Here is a 19863-nt window from a genome sequence, read left to right as displayed (position 1 = left end):
AGAAGGCAATCTGCTTTACCAAGTCTACGGATTCCAGTAATGATGTCATCCAGAAACACACTCATTGACACACCCAGAATAATGTTTCATGGGATCTCTTGGCACCTTGTAGCCCAGTTGGGTTAATAAAAAGGTGGCTGTCATACCTTCCTTCTGTTCGTTTTGGGGTTTGTTTGCTCTTCTTTCACTAGTGTTTTAAGATGGAAGACTATGATATTACTTTGTGATCTTCTTTTTTAATGTAGTCGTTTTCCTAGAACTTTCTTGCTGAGAATTGCATTAGCTATGTCCTGTAAGTTTTAGTATGCTATGCTTTCATTTTAACTCATTTCAAAGTTTAGTTTCTAATTTCCCTTGTGATTTCTTCATCAATTCATCAGTTATTGATGAGTGTGTTATTTAATTTCCACACATTTGTGAATTTCCCAAATGTTCTTTTTTTAAAGATTTATTTATTTATTCATGAGAGACACACAGAGAGAGAGAGAGGGAGAGGCAGAGATACAAGCAGAGGGAGAAGCAGGCCTCTTGCAGGGAGCCTGATGAGGGACTCGATCCTGGATCCCAGGATCACGACCTGAGCCAAAGGCAAGCGCCCAACCGCCGAGCCACCCAGGTGTTCTGCAAATATTCTTTCCTTACTTTTATTCCACTGTGGTCAGAGATCACACTTTGTATAATTTCTATTCTTTTATATTTTGAGGTTTGTGTTATAGTCTAACATATGGTCTATGGGAGAATGTTAGCAGAGCATGTATCTTACTGTTGTTGGGTGGAGTGTTCCATAGATGTCTATTGGGTATAGTTGGCTCACTGTATTTTCAAAATCTTCCATTTCCTTTATGATATTCTTCCTAGTTGTTCTATTCATTATTAAAACTGGGGTATCGGAGTCTCCAACTATTCTTATAAATTGTTTATTTCTTCCTTCAGTTCTATCAGTTTTTGCTTCATGTATTTTTGGGGCCTACTTTTAGATACTTACATATTTATAACTGTTATGTAATTTTCTTTGTTTCTCATACAGTTTTTGTCTTAAAATTTATTTTATCTGATATTAATATAGCTATTCCAACTTTCTTCTGGTTTCTGTTTGCATGGTACATTTTTCTATCCTTTTAGTTTCAAACCATATGTGTCTTTGAATCTAAAGTGTGTCTTCTGTGAAGAGCATGATTTAAAATTTTTATTCTGCCAATATCTGCTTTTTGATAGAAGGAGTTAATCCATTTACATTTAATGTAATCACTTATAAGGTAAGATTTATGTGTGCAATTTTGCTATTTGTTTTCTATATGTCTTATATATATTTTTTGTTCTTATGTTCCTGCATTAATTATCACTGTTTTGTGTAAAATAGGTATTTTCTAGGGTGCCAATTTAATTCTATTGTTGCTTTTTGCTACATTTTTTTTGTGGTTGCCCTGGGGATTACAGTTAATATCTTAAATGATTACAACCCAGTTAAGATTAATATCAACTCAATTTTAATAATATACACAAACTTTGCTCTCATATAGCTCCATTCTCCCCACCTTTGTGCTATGTTGTTATATCTTTATCTTTATACATTCTAAGCCCATCAACAGTTTTATAAATGGTTGTGTACAATTGTCTTTCATATCAAATGAAATAAGAAAAGAATTACAAACAAAAAACCACATTTATACTACCTTGCATATTTACCTTTGTAGTTCTTTCTATAGGTCGTTTTTATTTCTTTGCTTTATTTTTTGCTGACTTCTTTTTTTTAAAGATTCCATTAATTTATTTGAGAGAGAGACACAATGCAAGATAGAGAGAAAGATAGAGAGCACAAGCGGAGGGGAGGGGCAGTGGGAGAGGGAGAAGCAGACTCCCCACTGAGCAGGGGACCCCCCACCCCCAACACAGGGCTCAATTCCAGGACCCTGGGATCACAACCTGAGCTGAAGACAAACTACTGAGCCACCCAGATGCCCTGCTTTATTTACTGCTGACTTCTGACTGATGAAGTTTATGATGAAAAGTCAGATGTAATCTCATTTCTAGGATGAGTTGCTTTTCTGTTGCCATTTTAATTTCATCTCTTTGGGTTTATCTTTTGACAGTTTGTCTAGCTATAGATCTCTTAGAGTTTATTCTACATGGAGTTCATTGATCCTCTTGGATAAGGAGATTGATGTTTTTCACCAAATTTGGGAGATTTGGGCCATTATTTCTTTCTGCCTCTTTATCCCTCTCATTCTCAGATTCCCATTATATGTATGCTGCCCCACAGATCTCCGAGGCTTTATTCATTCTTTTCAGTCTCATTTCTTTCTGCTTCTCAGAATGGATTATCTCAATTTACCTAGCTTCAAGTTCACTGATTCTTTCTTCTTCCAGCTTATATCTGTTGTTGATCCCAGCTGGTGATTTATTTTCATTTCAGTTATTGTAATTTTCAACCGCAGAATTTCTATTTGATGATTCTTTTTTAAGTTTATTTTAGAAAGAGAGCATTAGCACATGAGTGAGAGGGACAGAGGGAAAGAATCTCAAGTTGGCTCCATGCCCAGTGTGGAACTGAACACGAGACTTGATTTCGTGACCCTGAGATCATGACCTGAACCAAAACCAAGAGTCAGATGCTTAACTAACTGCACCACCTACATGCCTCTCTATTGGATTCTTTCTTAAATAATTTTTATCCCTATTGACATTCTCTATTTGGTGAGACATCATTCTCATACTGTCCTTTAGTTCTTTAGACATAATTTCCTTTAGTTCTTTTAACATATTTAGAATAGCTGATTTATTTATTTGATCATAGTTGGCACACAATATGATAGATGATTTAAATCTTTGTCTAGTAAGTCCAACACTTGGGCTTCCTCAGAATCAGTTTCTATTGATTATTTGTTTTCATGGTGTGGGCCACATTGTCCTCTTTGTGTGGTGTTTGATAATTTTTTGTTGAAAAATGGACATTTTAGGTAATAACATGGCAACTCTGGAAATCAGATTCCCCCCTCCCTAGAGCTTCTATCGTTGCTCCTGTTTACATAGTGACTTTCCTAAAACAATTCTGTAAGGTAGACTTCATTTATGTTTGTCATGGTAGCCACGGAAATCTCTGCCTGGTTGATTAGCAGTTGTCTTATGTTTTTGAAAGAGATTTCCTTATATATCTTGAGCCAATAAGGGCTCCAGACTTGGCTGAGGGGGATGTCAATGCCCCAGGAGGCAGGTTACAGTTCCGCCTTCACCTTCTATTCCTCCTTGTACAGGGTCTCAAGGTCAGCAGGGGTGAGAGATTGGGGCCCTCTCAGGTCCTTCCTGGGCATGTGTGTGGCCCTGCACATGCACATGGCTTTCTAACATCTCAGAAACATGCTGAGACTCCCTGCTTCCAGTCTGTAGGCTACTCTTGTTCACTGCCATTGTGGCTGACATCCTGTTGGTTTTCAGACCGATTCTCTGCCGGGGAGAGGGAATGAGTGGGAGAGGGGGAGTGACAATGCCACAAAACTCCCTGTTCTTACCAGGACTCAACCATTTTATGAGCAAATGCTCTCTTAATTGTTGGAGGCATTAGAGGAATTTCTAGAGTTTTAAAAAGTTGATTTTGTTCATTTTTTGAGTGTTCTCTTTGCTTTTATGGAGGAGCATCATTCTGGAAATGCATCTGCTCAGGAGGAGCTTCTATACTTCCTCAGTCCAGGTAAAGACTGATAAGTTTCCTAGTAATACCCGTGTGCTGCTGGGTGGATTTTGTTAATGGATTCTTTCCACTGAGGTTGTAACAGGGACTGTGACTTTGTACAGAAGCTGATTCCTCTGCTAGGCCCCTTGGTGTCAAGGGGCCTTGTGCCCTGTCCTGGGAAGACATTTCAAGCCCCTCTATATCACGATCAGCATCTGGGAGCCAGCCTCCAGGCAGCCACAGCATTAGCTCACCTCAATTACTATTTTGGGTCATGTTATTCATTTTTGGGCCCCTGAAAATTCCATTACTCTTTTGCAAGCTCAGCTCTCTCTGTAAGAGATGTGGATCACATTTTATCTGACAACCCTAAGCTGTTTTGTAAACAGGACTGTTCTCAGGTTATCTTGATTGGAATATTCCTGGAAAGGAGAGCTCCATGTCTCTGTTTTAACACTCAAACAAACATACACATACACAGCTACCAAAATGCCACAAGCAGAAGCAGGACACATCAAGCTGCAATGGGGACAGTGAATGTGATTCTTCCGCATGCAGACAGGTAAGGGAGTCTGACCTGCATCCAGGGGTCTTAAGTACTACCTGCACCACCTGTGGCTTCCACCAGGTGTTAATATGAAGGGCATGAGGTTTCTAGGGTGTGTCAACAGTCAGGGCTCCACTCACCCAGACAGGGGCATGCCTGTCCTGCTCCAGGACTAAAGCTATGGGGGCTTCAGGAGCCTCCTCCACCAACCTTCAGAGATAGCAAAAGGTTCACTGAACCCCAGTTCAACGGAGAGCGTGCCAGCTCACCCCAGCAGATGCCAGGAGATATGAGAAGGGCAAAGTTATGGACTGAATGTTGTGCCCCCCCCAATTCATATGTGGAAACCCTGACCCCTGAGGTGATAATGTTAGGAGGCGGGGCCATGGGAAGTAATTGGATTTGAAGGGTGGAGCCCCACCATGGGGGTTGGGGGTTAGTGCCCTCATGAGAGACCCAAGGCTCTCCCTTGGCCCTTCCTCCAAGTAGGGACACCTAGAGAAGATGCTCTCTGTGAACCAGGAGGAGGATCCTCACCAGACCCTGAATCTGCCAATGCCTTGACCCTGGGCTTTCAGCCTCTGGACTGTGAGGGGTAACATCTGCTGTTGATAAGCTCCCGTCTGTGGTGCTCTGCAGAGCAGCCCCAGCAGACACAGAGGGTATGTCCTGGGAGGAGCCAAGACAAAGCTGGTATTCCTGGAAGTTGACCCATTTTTTTATTTTTTACTTATTTTTTTTATTTTTTATTTTTAAGAAACTATTTTTTTTTTAAGTTCTATTTATTTATGATAGTCACAGAGAGAGAGAGAGAGAGGCAGAGACACAGGCAGAGGGAGAAGCAGGCTCCATGCACCAGGAGCCTGACGTGGGATTCGATCCCGGGTCTCCAGGATCGCGCCCTGGGCCAAAGGCAGGCGCCAAACCGCTGCGCCACCCAGGGATCCCTGACCCATTTTTTTAAAAGATTTTATTTATTTATTCATGAGAGACATAGAGAGAGACAGAGACATAGGCAGTAGGAGAAGCAGGATCCATGCAGGGAGCCTGAAGAGATACTCAATCCCAGGACCCCAGGATCACGACCTGAGCCGAAGGCAGACCAACTGAGTTCAACCACTGAGCCACCCAGGTGCCCCAAATCAACCCATTTGTATAAGAGAACTTTCTGAGCTGGGGATGGTGGTGATGAGGAAGGGGTAGCCAAGGACCCCTAGATGTGGGGAAAGAATGCATCTATCTTGTGGGGTTCAAATTCAGCAGGGAGAGATGTGTAGATCGAGGACAGAGGGTGGTGGAGTCATTCAGACAGTTGATGTTTTCTTAGAAGAAGTGTTTGGGGATATCCCAGTCACCAGGATATAAATACCACATCTCCCTCACCCCCAGCACTGGAACATATATACATATATGGTCACACAATTCTACTTTTCTTTTTTCCCGGCTTTCCAACCATTTAGTGATTTTATAAGCTCTAAATTTAGAAAGCAACAGAGTGTCTGGGATCAAGCCACAGGCACCGAGGTGACTGGGGCCCTGTTTCTGCTATAGTGGTTGTCTGAGCAATGGCTGAAGGATGAGGCCTGGGGTGGTGGGGCCAGATCTCATCCTCCTCCTCAGCATTGCTGCCCTCAGGGGCCACTGCTTCCCAAGCACGAACCGCATGGTGTCACTCAGACTTTCTGGCTCTAGGGCTTCCCAGTGCTCCCAACCCACTGCAGGGATGAAGGTCAGAGAGGGCAGAGGAGCTGGCTAATCGGGACCCCAGAGCCATGGGGATGAAGATCTGGGATTAGCACCAGGCTTTCCTTGCTCTGGAGGACATGCTGTAATTATAATAGTTTCTCATGGCACTTCTTTGAAGGGAAAATTCTGGTCATTCCACCCGCAAGGCTCTGCCAGTGTGCCTTCCTTGAGCCCAGTGTCCCAGCCATGGGCACAGCTGTGGGTGCTCTCTCGGGGAAGAAAGGGTGGGGGACTGTCCTTTGACACCGGCACCATGAATCAGGGCCATATGCCTCCCCAAGGGATACCTGACTTTTGGGGCAATTCTGGAGGAGAAGTACAAGCCATCAGCGTCTGATGCTTGAGCAGCAGGGAGATAGAACACTCGGGAGATTATGGAGCAGTGTGGAAATGATGGAGCAGCGGGGAGACCAGGGAGCAGCGAGGAGATGAGGGAGCAGCAGGCAGATGAGGGAGCAGCAGGGAGACAAGGGAGCATTAGGGAGACGAGGGAGCAGCAGGGAGACGAGGGAGCGTCAGGGAGTCTAGGGAGCAGGGGGGAGATGAGGGAGCAGCAGGGAGACTAGGGAGCGGGGGGGAGATAATGGAGCAGCAGGGAGATGAGGGAGCAGTGAGGAGATGAGGGAGCAGTAGGGAGACTAGGGAGCAGGGGGGAGATGAGGGAGCAGCAGAGAGATGAGGGAGCAGTGAGATGAGGGAGCAGCAGGGAGACAAGGGAGCAGCGAGGAGACTAGGGAGCAGGGGGGAGATGAGGGAACAGCGGGGACATGAGGGAGCAGTGAGGAGATGAGGGAGCAGCGAGGAGACGAGGGGGCAGTGGGGAGATGAGGGAGCAGCAGGGAGATGAGGGAGCAGTGGGGACTAGGGAGCAGCGGGGAGACGAGGGAGCAGTGAGGAGATGAGGGAGCAGCAGGGAGACGAGGGAGCAGTGGGGACTAGGGAGCAGCGGGGAGATGAGGGAGCAGCGAGGACACGAGGGAGCAGCGAGGACACGAGGGAGCAGCGGGGAGATGAGGGAGCAGCGGGGAGACTACGGAGCAGCGGGGACACGAGGGAGCAGTGGGAAGATGGCCCAGCATCATCGGGCAGGGTGCCCCACACCTTCTTGCCTACATATTGTCTGGGTAAGTGTGTCTTCTGAGTCACAGGTGGGGTGTCTGTGGTCTCCATTCCTGGAGTGTCCTACAGAAAAGGGCTGAGCGGGACTGACGGCAGCCCCGCAGCACTGCAGGTGAAGGCCGTGACAGGCTCTCACCACGGAGCCTCCAGGCCGGGACTCCTCCTGGTCTCACTGAGGTGACCATCTGAGTCCAGGCTTCTGGGCTTTTTCAGGTTGTAAATACTAGCTTCCCCGTTGACAGCTCAATCTGGGTGCTGGAGTAGCAGCAGGTGCCCGTGCAGTGGATGGGGTGAGCATGGGTGTACCCCAGCCCCCGTATCCCAGCCACCCTCCTCAGGATCAGTCGCCGCTGCCAGAGCCCTGGCTCCTTTCGCACCTGCTGTTCTGCTGGTCCAGTCAGGTGAGAGTGACCAGATCAACTGTTTTGTATTCATGGGGACTCTTCCTACTGTGACTCTGGTGGAAGCTCGTCCTCTGGGGACCAGAACCTCTAAACCCACACAGCTGAAGGCATGAGGACAGGAAGCTCACACTCCCAAAGTGACCACCTGCATGCCCGCTCGGTCCCCCAATCCCTGCATTCTGCTAACTGTGGCCCTGGCACCACATGCCTGCGGCAGGAGCATACTGCGAACGCAGGAGCGGCTCCGCATTCACAAACCACCATTTCCTTGCGACATCTCTAGGAGCGCGTCCTGGCGCTCTAGCAGGCTGGCCAGTGCTGGCTGGTGCGGCGGGCGGAGGGCCTGTGGGTCTGCAGTCAGGGGCCCCTTGTTAGGGAATCAGACTCTGAGTTCCCACGGGTGGTGCTGGAGGGGACGCCCACTTGTGGGAACAGCAGACCCACGCCTGGAGCACATGCCCGCCTACTGGGATGAATCCTTGCTCTTCCCAGCCCAGAAACAGTCCCACACGACAGCTGGCCACCAAGCGGCTTGTTGGTGTGTTTGAGGGGCGGTGTCATGGCAGGGACCTGGGAGTGAGAGGTTGGACACCCACAACAGCGGGGATCGCACCAAACTCAGGTCCATATTACTGAGCCACCAGGTGCCCTTCATCCTCAAATCCTGGCTTAGACACAGGGGAAGCTAAGGGCGGAGGCCAGCGGAGCCCTGGTCCAGGCATCTGTCCACTTGGCTACGCGGTGCCCCTGGTGCAGAGGGGGCTCCCCAGTGTAAGCCGACATGTGACTTCGTGCCCATGCTCAGAGGCCCAAGCCAGGGCATGGGGACCACTTGACAAAGCTGCAGGCCATCAGTCAACCCAATGGTCCCCTCGGGCCTCTCCATGGGGGTTACAGCTCTCCTGAGAGTGTCTATCTCCAGAAGCCCACACCATGAGACCACGTCCTGGGGGAGGACCTGGCTGTGGCTGCCTTCACAAGGAGCACAGAAAGGGGTTGAAGATCAGGGTACCTGAGCCTGGGGCTTGGCCCACTGTGTCGGTTCCCAGCTACCCCAAACCCAGCCTGGCCCTAACGCCAGGCCTGGACACCCAGCCTGGCTGGGCCTAACAGCAGTGCCTCCCCTAGCAGGGACCTCTTTAATATGCCTGGTTGGGGCTGGTTAAAAAAGTACCCTAAACCAGAAAGCCAGTGCTCGGGACCAGCAAACAGCCAGGGAGGGTGATGTGATTCCTGCCACAGGGCCTTTGCACACCCCATGCTCTCCCTGGCCAGGCCAGAACGCTCTGTTTCCAGTCCCCCATGAACCCTTGGGTTTGGACTTGGGTTTGGGGTCTCAGCTCAGTGGGGACACCACTTCCCACCTGGTTTAACTTATCCCTAGCCTAGCCTGTTCCTGACCAGGTTTCGTGTTATTTTGTTCACAGCGTCTATTCTACTCCGACACCATCTGGATGTGCATTTGTGAGCTCACCTCTGCCCCACCTCACCACCTCCAGACCAGCTCAGCTCCTACGGAGGGCGGGCAGCAGGTGGATAGGGTGCAGGGACCCCAGCCTCGTCCGCACTGAACCATTTCCACGATGTCCGCTGAGGGTCTGTGACTGGGGGGAGTGGACAGGGAAGGCCATCTGCATTTTGCTCCTGTCGTGGCGAGTGCATGGGAACCACAGCCAGTGTGGCCGACTGTGTCTCCTGTCCCCGGTGACCACCAAGCTCCCGCTCCTCGAGGGTTTGGCCGCTTCTGGCTCACCAAGCTGGCGGATATCTTGGGAACTCGGTGATAAGACCCGAGCGGGTAACGGTTACCTCCTGGCTGTCGTGAGAATCACTCAGGAGCAGGGTGGACGTTTCAAGTCTCTGCTGGCTGAGTCCAGCGCCCCTCTCTTGGGAGTCTGGGCAGTCGGCAGGGGCACGGGGAGAAGGGGCCAGTTTCTATTCTTAGGTTGAATTCCCTTTTGGAAAGCTCCAGGCATGTCTCTGGCACAGATGCCCGGGGCACAGAGCTCCCTGGCTCACGTTCCCTTCCTCATGGGTCTCCTTCATCCCAGGTCCAAGGGCCAGAGCTGCACTCTCGTGCCTCAGCGTGAGTGTTTCTCTGTGTTTACGGCTCCCGCGTGGAAAATACTGAGCACGCGCACACCCATTGCCAAGGAGCTTATGGCGTGAGGCTGGTGACTGTGAGCGTCGCAACTACAAACACAGGCCGGCTACACCTGAATTTCAGATAAGTAAGAAAAATGTGCAGTGCGGACCTGTTGTCAGGGGGTCAGTGAGCCCACATATATCCAGCCAGGGAGAGCTTCAGAAATGCACGCACACGCCCTGACCAACTGGCCATGTCAGGGGCACTGCTCAGGCGAGGCCCTGGAACCCATGGAATATGAGCAGAGGTGACACATGTCCCTGCCATGTGGACAGAAGGCGCACGGACAGCAAGGAGGCCCCCCAGTGCCTGGGTCCCCGAGGGTCCATGTGGAGCTAAGCCTGCAGACTCAGGATGCTGAGAAGCATCCCGGGGCTGCTGCTGCCCAGAGCTGGGCCCAGCCTTTCCACACCATGTCCATCACGATGGGAGCCCCCACTAGCTGCTCGGCACCTGTCCTGGGTAGAGGCCCCTCGAGGGAAGGGAAGAGAGAAGAAAGAAGTCACTGCTGTCCTGGGAGGACTGAGGGCTGAGCCACTCGACCCTGACAGAGCAGACTGGCTCTGCTGTTGCTCCTCCCCTGGGGTGAGCACCCCAACTGCCACCAGCAGTCCTGCCAGGGGGTCCCCAAGCCCTGCCCTGGAGGGAGCCGCCTCCTCCTCAGAGGTTGGAAACTGTGTCTCTGGGAAGGGCCCACCGTCAGGACCCAGGGGCTGCCCAGGCACCCTGTTCTCACTCATCGTCCATTTGTCCATCCCAACGCTGCTCTCAGGGCAGGTGCTGGGCTGGGTGGACAACCATGCTCCCGGAGCACAGCCCTGGCCTTCCAGAAGCGTGAGCCCTGGCAGGAGAGACAGGCCTGGTCACGGTCAGAGACTGTAGCTAGAGGTGCTCGTAATTGCAAGGGCAGGCGTGGGATGCAGGAGTACAGCACTTCCCCTGTGGTGCGACCGCTGAGACCTGGGCCCCGGGGCCCTGGTGGGCAGGCCTGCACCTGTGCGTCCAGCCTGGCAGCCGCCAGCCACATGTGGCTACTGTCCAGTGCTCTGGAGCACTGAGCATTTCATTCTAACAGACGCTGGTGTTCTGTGGTCGCAAGTGGCTGTGGGCACCTCCCAAGCTGAGGGTGTGGACACCTGGAAATTTGGAGGAAAACCTCTCCAGGTAGAGAGACCAGCCTCTGAACTCTAAGGAGCAGGGTGGGGGAGCAGGGTGGGGTTGGGGGAGGGCATATCAGGACTGGACAGCTCATCTTGGGCCCCTGGACAGGCAGGATGTGGATTTTATTCAGCCTGCAGAAGACACTGTAGCAGGTGGTACTGGCTAGTGACGCCAGCCGACTGGCACGCTTTCAGGATCCTTCTGACCGTGACTCCTCATCCCCCCGGGGCAGTGGATCGACCTCAGCACTTGGCGGCCCCTGCCCTGAGCAGGAGACAGTCATCAGCCCAAGGGAGCAGCATTGAGCAACTCAGGGGATGGGGACGTGAGACAGAAGCCGGCAGGTCAGGAAACCCCGGTGGTGGCTCCAGGGGCTGGGCTCCTGGCTTAGGTCCACCGACCCTCCCACACGCACCACCAGACCTCAGGTCCCATCCCACTGGGGATGCTTCCCCTGAGTGCCACGGGATGTCTCACTGTGTCACTCTTGAAAAGAAAGATGGACGTTTGTTTCTAGAGAGATCTTGCCCACACGCATCCTAGAACTGTGTCCAGTGGCCCAGAATCTGACAGCGACCCTGGCTGACATGAGACACGCATGGAGACATCCTAGAGATGCAGGGCATCATGGGTATGCGGCCTGGTGCCAGGACCTGGGTTGGGGGGTCTCCCAACCGAGAGGGGGTTGGGGGTCTCCCTCTCTGAGAGCTTTTCTGGTCTCCACTTCAGGGCCTCCATCGTTCAAACCAGGAATAAACTCTGTGACCAGATGTGGCTTCTTTGGTACCTTCTAAGGAGAAGTCCCATGGATTCTCTGACATAGAAAAAGCCAGAAGGAAAAACAGATCATTTTAGAAGATGAGCTGGGGATGCATTTCATCTCCCCGATAGTCAGAGGCTGCAGGGAAAGCTGCCGCAGGAGTGGGTCCGGGGCCTCAGAGCACCGGGGGCCCCCTCAAAGCAGCCTCCGTGAAGGGTGACGCTCTTGGTCGCTGTCACGTGAGCCCGGTGGATGCACATCATGGCACAGAGCACCCCCGGCTGAGGGTTCCTCTGCGAACCCTCCTGGGCTGTCCACCGGAACAGCAGATGTGCAGGGCTTGAGGCGACAGTAGGGGACTCTCCCGCGGTGTGGGGGCCAGGTGTGGGCAGGGCCGGCCACCTCCGGGGGCGCCGACGGAGGCTCGGCTCCAACCGTTGCGGGCATTGGCACGTGGTCCTTTCCCATGTCCGCTCCTCTTCTGATACACCAGTCCTCACGCTGGGGGCCCCTCCTAATCCAACACGACCTCGGTGTATCTGAGGACATTTCCAAACGAGGCCAGGCTCTGAGGTTTCAGGTGGCCGTGACTCTTCGGGGGACGCGGTCACCCAGGGCACTCAGCTCTGCAAACCCTTCAAAACTGAGCAGGACCCTCAGGCCTGCACCACCCGCACCCCTGTTCTGCTGGGACCAGCTCCTGTGGCTGCCCGGGGGCTCCCTCCTCGGATGGGCCGTGGCCTTGCCCCGTCCTGCCCCGTCCACCCCCGTGACGGCCCACAGCATGTCCACGTGGAGACACCTCCGCCCTGAAACGAGCGCGTCTCCCCTGAGCCATCTGAGGGGCGGGCACCCGTGGAGAAGGAGCGGCCTCCTCTGCTCCCCTTGGCGGCCCCGCTGTGGACAAAAATCCTTTCACCCGGAGCAAAGTCCACGGAGATGATAAATCCTCTTCCCCCCCGTGTCCGGCTTTCTGAAACGACGCCCGCCACTTACAGCATGAAAAATGCCGGCGAGCTGGCGGGAAGCAGCACATGGTAAAGAGGTTAGTTCCCGGACTGCGGGCTCGCCCCTGTCACCCCACCCCCACCCCAAACACAAAGCCTTTTCTTTCTCCGGCTGGAAACACGACGGCACATGAATGCAAAGAGCTCTTTCAACATTAGATTTTAAATTATTTGAATTAAATCTGGGATCCTTCCGGGCCTTGCGCTTTCCTGGTTATTTATCACTGGCTAAATGTACAGGTCTGCTGAGCATCTCCAGGGACTGCCCTCACTTAGACGCTGCCCCTGAAATGTTATAAACTATTTAAAACCGAAAGCTTGGCCGTGTCCGGCTGAAGGGAGGGCGTGCACGCTCTGCTCGTCGGAAGCTCTTTGGGAAAACGGACGACTCACCGCCCCGCACGCCTGTTCATTTGCTTTGGCTTTCCTCTGGGTAATCTCTTTAATACACTTGAAAATAAGCCTTTTCCCCACCGAGGCAGGGTGATTTTTTTCCCTATTTAGCAAACATTGATTTTTTTCTTCCTCCCCCAGTGTCCTGCCTCATCTGAAGCTAACAAGCCTCCTTTTGTTCCAGGGACAGCCCCTGGCCACCCTGATCTTTGACACTTCCGCTGGGCGCCAGCAGGGGGCGTGAGACCCTCTTTTTTTGAGGGCCACAGCGCAGTGAGGCCACTGGACTGGCCACGGGGCTGGGGCAGGTGGGGTGACGTCCGCAAGGACACTCGGTGGCCAGGGAGGCCTAGATGGTTCATCCGGGAGCCTGCGGGGAGGACATCTCTTGTTTGGGACAGTTTCAGGTCAGGATGTGACATTCAAAGCGATGAGAATTGGCAGCAGTGATGGTTCAAATAAAAGAGGCAGCTGGAGAGCCCCCGGCTGATCTCTCGGGGTTGCAGCAGAGGCGGGGGGTGCCCAGCTAGCCAACTGGCCCTCGTTTGAGGTGCTGCAGCTTCTGGGCCACGCTCCTCTGGCAGCCACGATGCTCCCTTCTCCATAGATGCCAGCAGTGCCAGAGCGTGGTGTCTTTGCTGAAGGCTAGGGAAACTGAGGCCAGACAGGGCAAGCAGGGGTGGCCCTCGGTCCCCATCCCAGCACTGCTCCATGGCCCCCATGGGGAGCCTCCGGGGCAGCCCCTGATAATCCAACCTCGCTGCACGTGCCCCTTCATGTAGCCCGCTCCCCACTCCCCGTAGTCTGGGCGGGCAGCCTGGCTCCTGGACCACAGAAAGCAGCAGAAGTGATGGCATGTCTTCCTGCGATTAGATAGAAGGGCTGTGGCTTCCGATCTTGGCGCTGGTGCTCAGGTGGTCGCTCACTCACTCTCTCTAATGGAAGTGAGCTGCACAGTCGTGAGGCCCCAGGGTGGTGAGAGACTGAGGGAAGCTGACTCCTGCCCCGGCCTCCCCAAGGAGCCTTCAGATGACCCGATTTCCATGAGTGTGGGAGACAAAAAGCAGGAGGGGTTAGGTGGTGGTCTGGCTGCAGACCAGGTGACGGTCTCTCCCAAACAAGCCTGCCTCACCTTACCCATTCAGCAGTGTCTCCACAGAGCCACACTCAACCATGGGAGGCTCTGCCGAGGGCTCACCAAGGCATGTCGGCTCAGCACCAATTCTTTCTTTCTGCCCCATGAACACTGACTCGGTGTCATGTTGGCTGCAGTGAGCCAGACCTGCCCATCAAAGCCAGGTTAGTGAGTCAGGCTCATGAGAGACCAAGAGAGGAGCCACCTATGGATGTCATTCCTGACCCAGCTAGCTGGAAGAGAACAACAGCAGGCAGGACTCATGGGTGCTGTGCTGTCAGCTCTAGGGACCCCATAGGCTCTGTGGAAGCCTGAAGGCCACCATAAGTGAGGATGCTCACTTTAGCTACTAAGAGAAGAAAGGGGGATGGAAGGGAGGGAGAATAACTGAACAGGAGGTTGGATGGATAGATGGGTGGGGACAAATGAGTGGGTGAGTGGATGGATGGGTGGATAGGTGGATGGATGAGTGGAAAGATGGGTGGATAAATGGATAGATGGATGAATGTATGTATGTAGATGGATAGATGGGTGGATGGATGGATGGATGGATGGATGGATAAATGGATGGATGGTGGATGGAAAATCAGAGTAGGTATATGACACAAGCTCCATCCCAGAAATCCAAAAGGGCTGGAACACTATGAAGACTGATCAGGGCTTTGGGCTCACCTGGGGATGACTGGGGCAAAAAGGTGGAAGATAAGACGTTTGGAGGCACCCTGCAAGGACCTGTAGCCCCTGGACTCCCATATTCTCCATGGACATGTGCACATTTCTCTCTCGGAAGAGGGATGCCCATCCTGCCACCTGTCGAGTTGCCCTGTTCCTTCAGGCTGCCGGCCCACACTGGACCAGACCCTATCAAACAGGATCTGGCCGCCAGATGTCAGCCACAACTAATGAGCCCGGTCTGCTGGTCACTAATTGGCTGAGGGTCTGGGCACCAGTGGCAGATGGAACCAGGCACGACGGGACGGCTAGGGCGGCCCCCAGCCCAGGGCTTGGGTGGCCTAGTCACGCTGCACCAGGGACCTACGAAGCAGGGGTGCCCAGCAGATCCAGGGCTGCCCACTGCTGTCTAAATGCCTGGCAGCTTTCCAAGGCTGCCTAGGGGCTGTGCACCTCCCACCACGGGCTGGGGCTCCTCCAAGGGCGTGGGAGGTGGCATCATGCAGGGCCTGAGGGGGGTGCTGGTGTTGGGCATGACCGCTGGACCAGAAATAAGTGAGTCTTCCTGTGTAAGACGGAAACGAGTGCCCTCTAGAACGATCACGGTGGCGAGCCGTGCCCTGCGGAGGGAGATGGAGTTACAGCCAGTTCGCCCATAAACTTATTCAAGCGATTGACGATTTACGAGGCATGGCCGGCACGGGCTGGGGGCAGGGCAGCCTCCAAATGGCTGGCTTCCGACTGGAGTCTGAAGAGGGGTTCCGTCCTGGTGCTAACAGCAAACACAGCCTTCGCAGCCAGGGCTCAGCTACCTGGAGCGTCGCATCCACCCCAGTGCAAGGGCGTGGGTGGGCACCAACGTGGACCCCCGCGCACATGCTGTCCCTCCCAGACGTGCAGAGCCAGGTGGTGGGAGGAGTGGGGCTGTTTCCACGATGGCCACAGACGCAGGGAGGCAGCCGGGCCGGGACAAGGTTCCCAGGCACCTGAGCACCACGGGTAGCATTTCTGCCCCCGGCTGGGAGCTCGAAACCAACACAACATCACGTAGTTTGTGGCTCATAAACCCACTGGTTCTTCTCAGTGGCCACATGGTGTGGCCCCCAGAGAATACCCCACTTCTCGGTGGTGAGTCTTCTCTCCACTTCATGGGGGGGACAGAGGCCCCCACCTCAACCAGGGCCAGACTCCGACAGCGCCCCCACAAATGACAAGCAGTGGGGGTGTGCACTCGGGCTCTGGGCTGGGGCTGCTGGGGGGCACTGGGGGGCTTTGGGGAGCACTGGGGGGTGCTTCCCTGGAGCAGGAAGAGCAACAAGGTGACAATGGCTTCAGGCTTCTGGGCCACTCTGCAGGGCACACAGGTCCCCACGGCCGTGACTGGCATCTGGTGTCAGGCAGGGCTGGCAGGTGCCAGACCCACGGCAAAGGGCAGCACGTCTCCCAGGCTCAGCAGGGAGAGTGAAAACACTTGGAAAAGGCGTCCTGGGAAGACTCCAGTGGCTTTACTCGGAGCCGCTGCCCCTGACGATGGCCGTGCTTTCCCAGCTCCTTGCAGGACAGCGTCAGCTTGTACGGGTCGGCAAGGGTCACAGAGGAGCAGAGAGCTGCCAAGGAACAGGCAACAGGTAGAGGTGTCCCAGACCTAAGTAGGGGGCCGGCGAGGAAGATGAGCCTAGGGAGCTCAGGGACAGGTAGGAGGGGCCGGGGGGTGTTTGTGTGACCTCGTGTGGGTCAGAGGCCGCTGGCCTATGGGGCGAGGCTATTGCATGTTGTTATAGCAACAGGGTGCCCAGTGGCCACAGAGTGCTCCTTCGTCTGCTGGGGCGTCTCCCTTGGTCCTTTTCTCCTCTGACCCTGCTGCAAATGGCCAATGCCTCTGCCAGCCCCGGCCCCCTGGGACACACCCATATGTCACCCATGTGTCACCCATGTGCCTCCACCTGGTGTTTGAAACTGATGTGCATTGTTATATCACCTCCCACGTGGGCCCCTTTGGGTGCCAAAATTTGGAAACCCTAAGAGCACATTCCTTCCGATTCAGCCTGGAATGTTGGGCAACAATCAGAAAATTCTATCAAAGCCAGAGTCCCCAAGTACACAGGCTTTTTGTGATGTAAGCGGGCAGGAACCCCCAACACAACCTCCTGCTGACCGTCCCCTCACCCGCAGTGGCAGCCCACCACAGACACATACTCCCCTAATGTTGGACCCCACAAATAGTGGGATCCCCACGGGAGCAGTTGACAATGGCTGTGGGTGGTGCAAACTCCATCTGGGGCCATCCTATGGCACCAACCCCATCCTGTATGTGACTCAGTTTCTACCTGGAGGCGTCTTTTGGGGGAAATGTCCAACAAGACCAAGTTCTTATTGATTCTCCCCCGGGGCTTAGCCCCTAAGGGTGCCCACAAAGTCATGTTATCTGCCATTTGTCTACACCACAGGCACACACCACACATCTATACCACACGACTAACATGTACTTTTTTATCTGGTAGGTTTAGAAGGGTGGGCAGGGCACACAGGAGCACCAGCAGAGGCAGCTGGGGGTTCTGGAGGGGAGGTGGTCCCCTGGGGGAGCTCTTTGGATTAGAAGTGCCGGGCGGGGAAGGATGGTCGGGTATGCTCATGTTCCACGACCGGCCTCCACCCTCTGGCACTCAGTGCAGCTGGCACGGGCCCTCTGGGAGTCCCCAGCAGGGGCCCTCCGCCTGGACTCTCAGGAAGGGCAGGACTGGAGCTGGACTTGCAGCCCAGCCACCTCCAGCCTTGGTGCCAGCCATGAATCTGATGACCTGGTCATTTTTGAGCATGTTCTCATCCATGTGGCCAACCACATGATGGTCCATAGACTCAGGTGTCCCCCACTCTGGGAACCTGAGAAGCACTGGCACAGAGTAACAGTCAGTGATCCACAGGGTTGGGAACAATGAGAGCAATGAGGGGCCCTGACCTCTGGCCAGAGCAGGGACATGCAGGCCTGGAGAGACAGCCAGCAGGGTGCATCTGTGGGACAGAGAGCTAGGGCTCGTGGGGGTAAAGGAAAAACAAATCTCTGAGGGCTTCCTGGAGGGGTCTACACATTCTGAGTGCCTGCTGTGATGGGTTGTGGACACTCTCCCTCCAACCTGTACCTGTACCTGGGGCTTGGCCATCTCCTTAGCAGAGGGGAGTGTGTCTTTGTCACCCCACAAATAGCAGCTCTGTGGGAGAGAGACCTCAGTCCCCTGGGTGGGCCCAGGCTGGGCTGCTTCCCTGGGTTCCAAGGCTGGGCCCCAGTTCACAGGCCCATCACCACCACCAGTGGGTCTGGCTTGCCCTATGCCAGGAGGAGTCTCACCAGGGAGGGAGCACTGGGGGCTCTGGGGTGCCACCCCCTGAAGGCCCTCAGCCACTGGCCCAAGACAATTGTTGCCTGGGCTGGATTGTTACACGTGACACTGTCATCCCTGAAAAGGCGGTGGCCTCCCCGACTGCCTGAAAGCAGAGCAGATCTGCGGCGAAGATGGAGGACTCTCAGGGCCCAGCCACCTGCTAGCCCCCCCCCGGGAGTCACTGCAGAGCTGTGGAATCCTGTGCCCTTAAACTTCCATAGGGGCCTCTTGCGTCACAAAGTGGCTGAGAGAGTTCTGTCTTTATTTTGGTGAAGCACAGAAGAGGATGCTGCAGACATGTTTAATCCACATGTATTAGATTCTCCAGCTGTGATTTTTGACAATGGCTCTGGACTCTGCAAAGCAGGCTTGTCTGGAGAGATTGGGCCCCGCCATGTCATCAGCTCTGTCATAGGGCACCCTAAGTTCAAGACCCCTTCGGCAGGAGCCAATCAGAAGAAGTACTTTGTGGGCGAGGAGGCTCTGCACAAGCAGGAGGTCCTACAGATGCACTACCCCATCGAGCGGGGCCTGGTCACCGGCTGGGAGGACATGGAGAGACTCTGCAAGCACCTGTTCGAGTGGGAGCTGGGGGTGAAGGCCAGCGACAGGCCTGTGCTCATGACGGAGCCCTCACTGAACCCCAGGGAGGCTCGGGAGAAGATGGCCGAGATGATGTTTGAGAACTTCAATGTGCCTGCCTTCTACCTGTCGGACCAGGCCGTGCTGGCCCTCTACGCCTCGGCCTGCGTCACAGGCCTGGTGGTGGACAGCGGGGATGGGGTCACCTGCACTGTCCCCATCTTTGAAGGGTACTCCCTGCCCCATGCAGTCACCAAGCTCTACGTGGCAGGAAGGGACATCACAGAGCACCTCACCCGGCTGCTGCTGGCTAGTGGGCGGTCCTTCCCGTGTGTGCTGGACAAAGCCCTGGTGGATGACATCAAGGAAAAGCTGTGCTACGTGGCCGTGGAGCCTGAGAAGGAGCTATCCCGGAAGCCAGAGGAGGTCCTGAGAGAGTACAAGCTGCCAGACGGGAACGTCATCTGTGTCGGGGAGCAGCTGTACCAGGCGCCTGAGGCCCTGTTCGCACCCGACCAGTTGGGCATCCAGAACCCAGGCCTCTCGAAAATGGTCTCCTGCAGCATCAGCAAGTGTGATGCAGACATCCAGAAGACCCTTTTTGGGGAGATTGTGCTGTCCGGGGGCACCACTCTGTTCCAGGGCCTCGATGACCGTCTCCTGAAGGAGCTGGAGCAGCTGGCTTCCAAGGGGACCCCCATCAAGATCACTGCTCCCCCCGACAGGTGGTTCTCCACTTGGATTGGGGCTTCCATTGTCACCTCTCTGAGCAGCTTCAAGCAGATGTGGGTCACCTCCGCAGATTTCAAGGAGTTTGGGACATCCGTGGTTCAGAGAAGGTGCTTCTGAAGGGCTCTGGGCAAGGGGTAGGAGTGGGCAGTGAGCTTGCCCCTTGGCATCAGCAGGATGTTCAATAAAAGACAAAACAGTGCAGCCTCCGGTCATGTCGGGCTGTTTATTCTAGGTGGCACCAGAATAATTTCTGACCCTGGTGGTGATTCCCTTCTAAGTGGCCGCCCCCGCGCCCTTGAGGGGTTGAGGCTTTGTCCATCTGCAGAGTTTGTACCAAAGGTGGGGCCCTGGTTTCTCCATTTTAAATGTGTCTTGGATGGTCTGAGATAGTCAGCCCTGATTGGGGGCAGGAACA

At 54.1% G+C, this 19863-nt stretch overlaps 1 protein-coding gene across 1 annotated transcript; it reads left to right on the top strand.

Annotated features, from left to right (window-relative positions):
- Positions 1-18236: 18236 nt before the first annotated feature.
- Positions 18237-19649, top strand: ACTRT2 (actin related protein T2). Its single transcript, XM_077891520.1, has one exon. It carries the CDS (start codon positions 18432-18434, stop codon positions 19563-19565), a length of 1134 nt encoding a protein of 377 aa, XP_077747646.1. The 5' UTR covers positions 18237-18431; the 3' UTR covers positions 19566-19649.
- The last annotated feature ends 214 nt before the right edge of the window (positions 19650-19863 follow it).

Source organism: Canis aureus, chromosome 3 (genome assembly GCF_053574225.1).
Source record: "Canis aureus isolate CA01 chromosome 3, VMU_Caureus_v.1.0, whole genome shotgun sequence".
NCBI classification, from domain to species: Eukaryota; Metazoa; Chordata; class Mammalia; order Carnivora; family Canidae; genus Canis; species Canis aureus.
The sequence above is the reverse complement of the archived record's forward strand: the minus strand, read 5'-3'. Positions and strand labels throughout refer to the sequence as shown.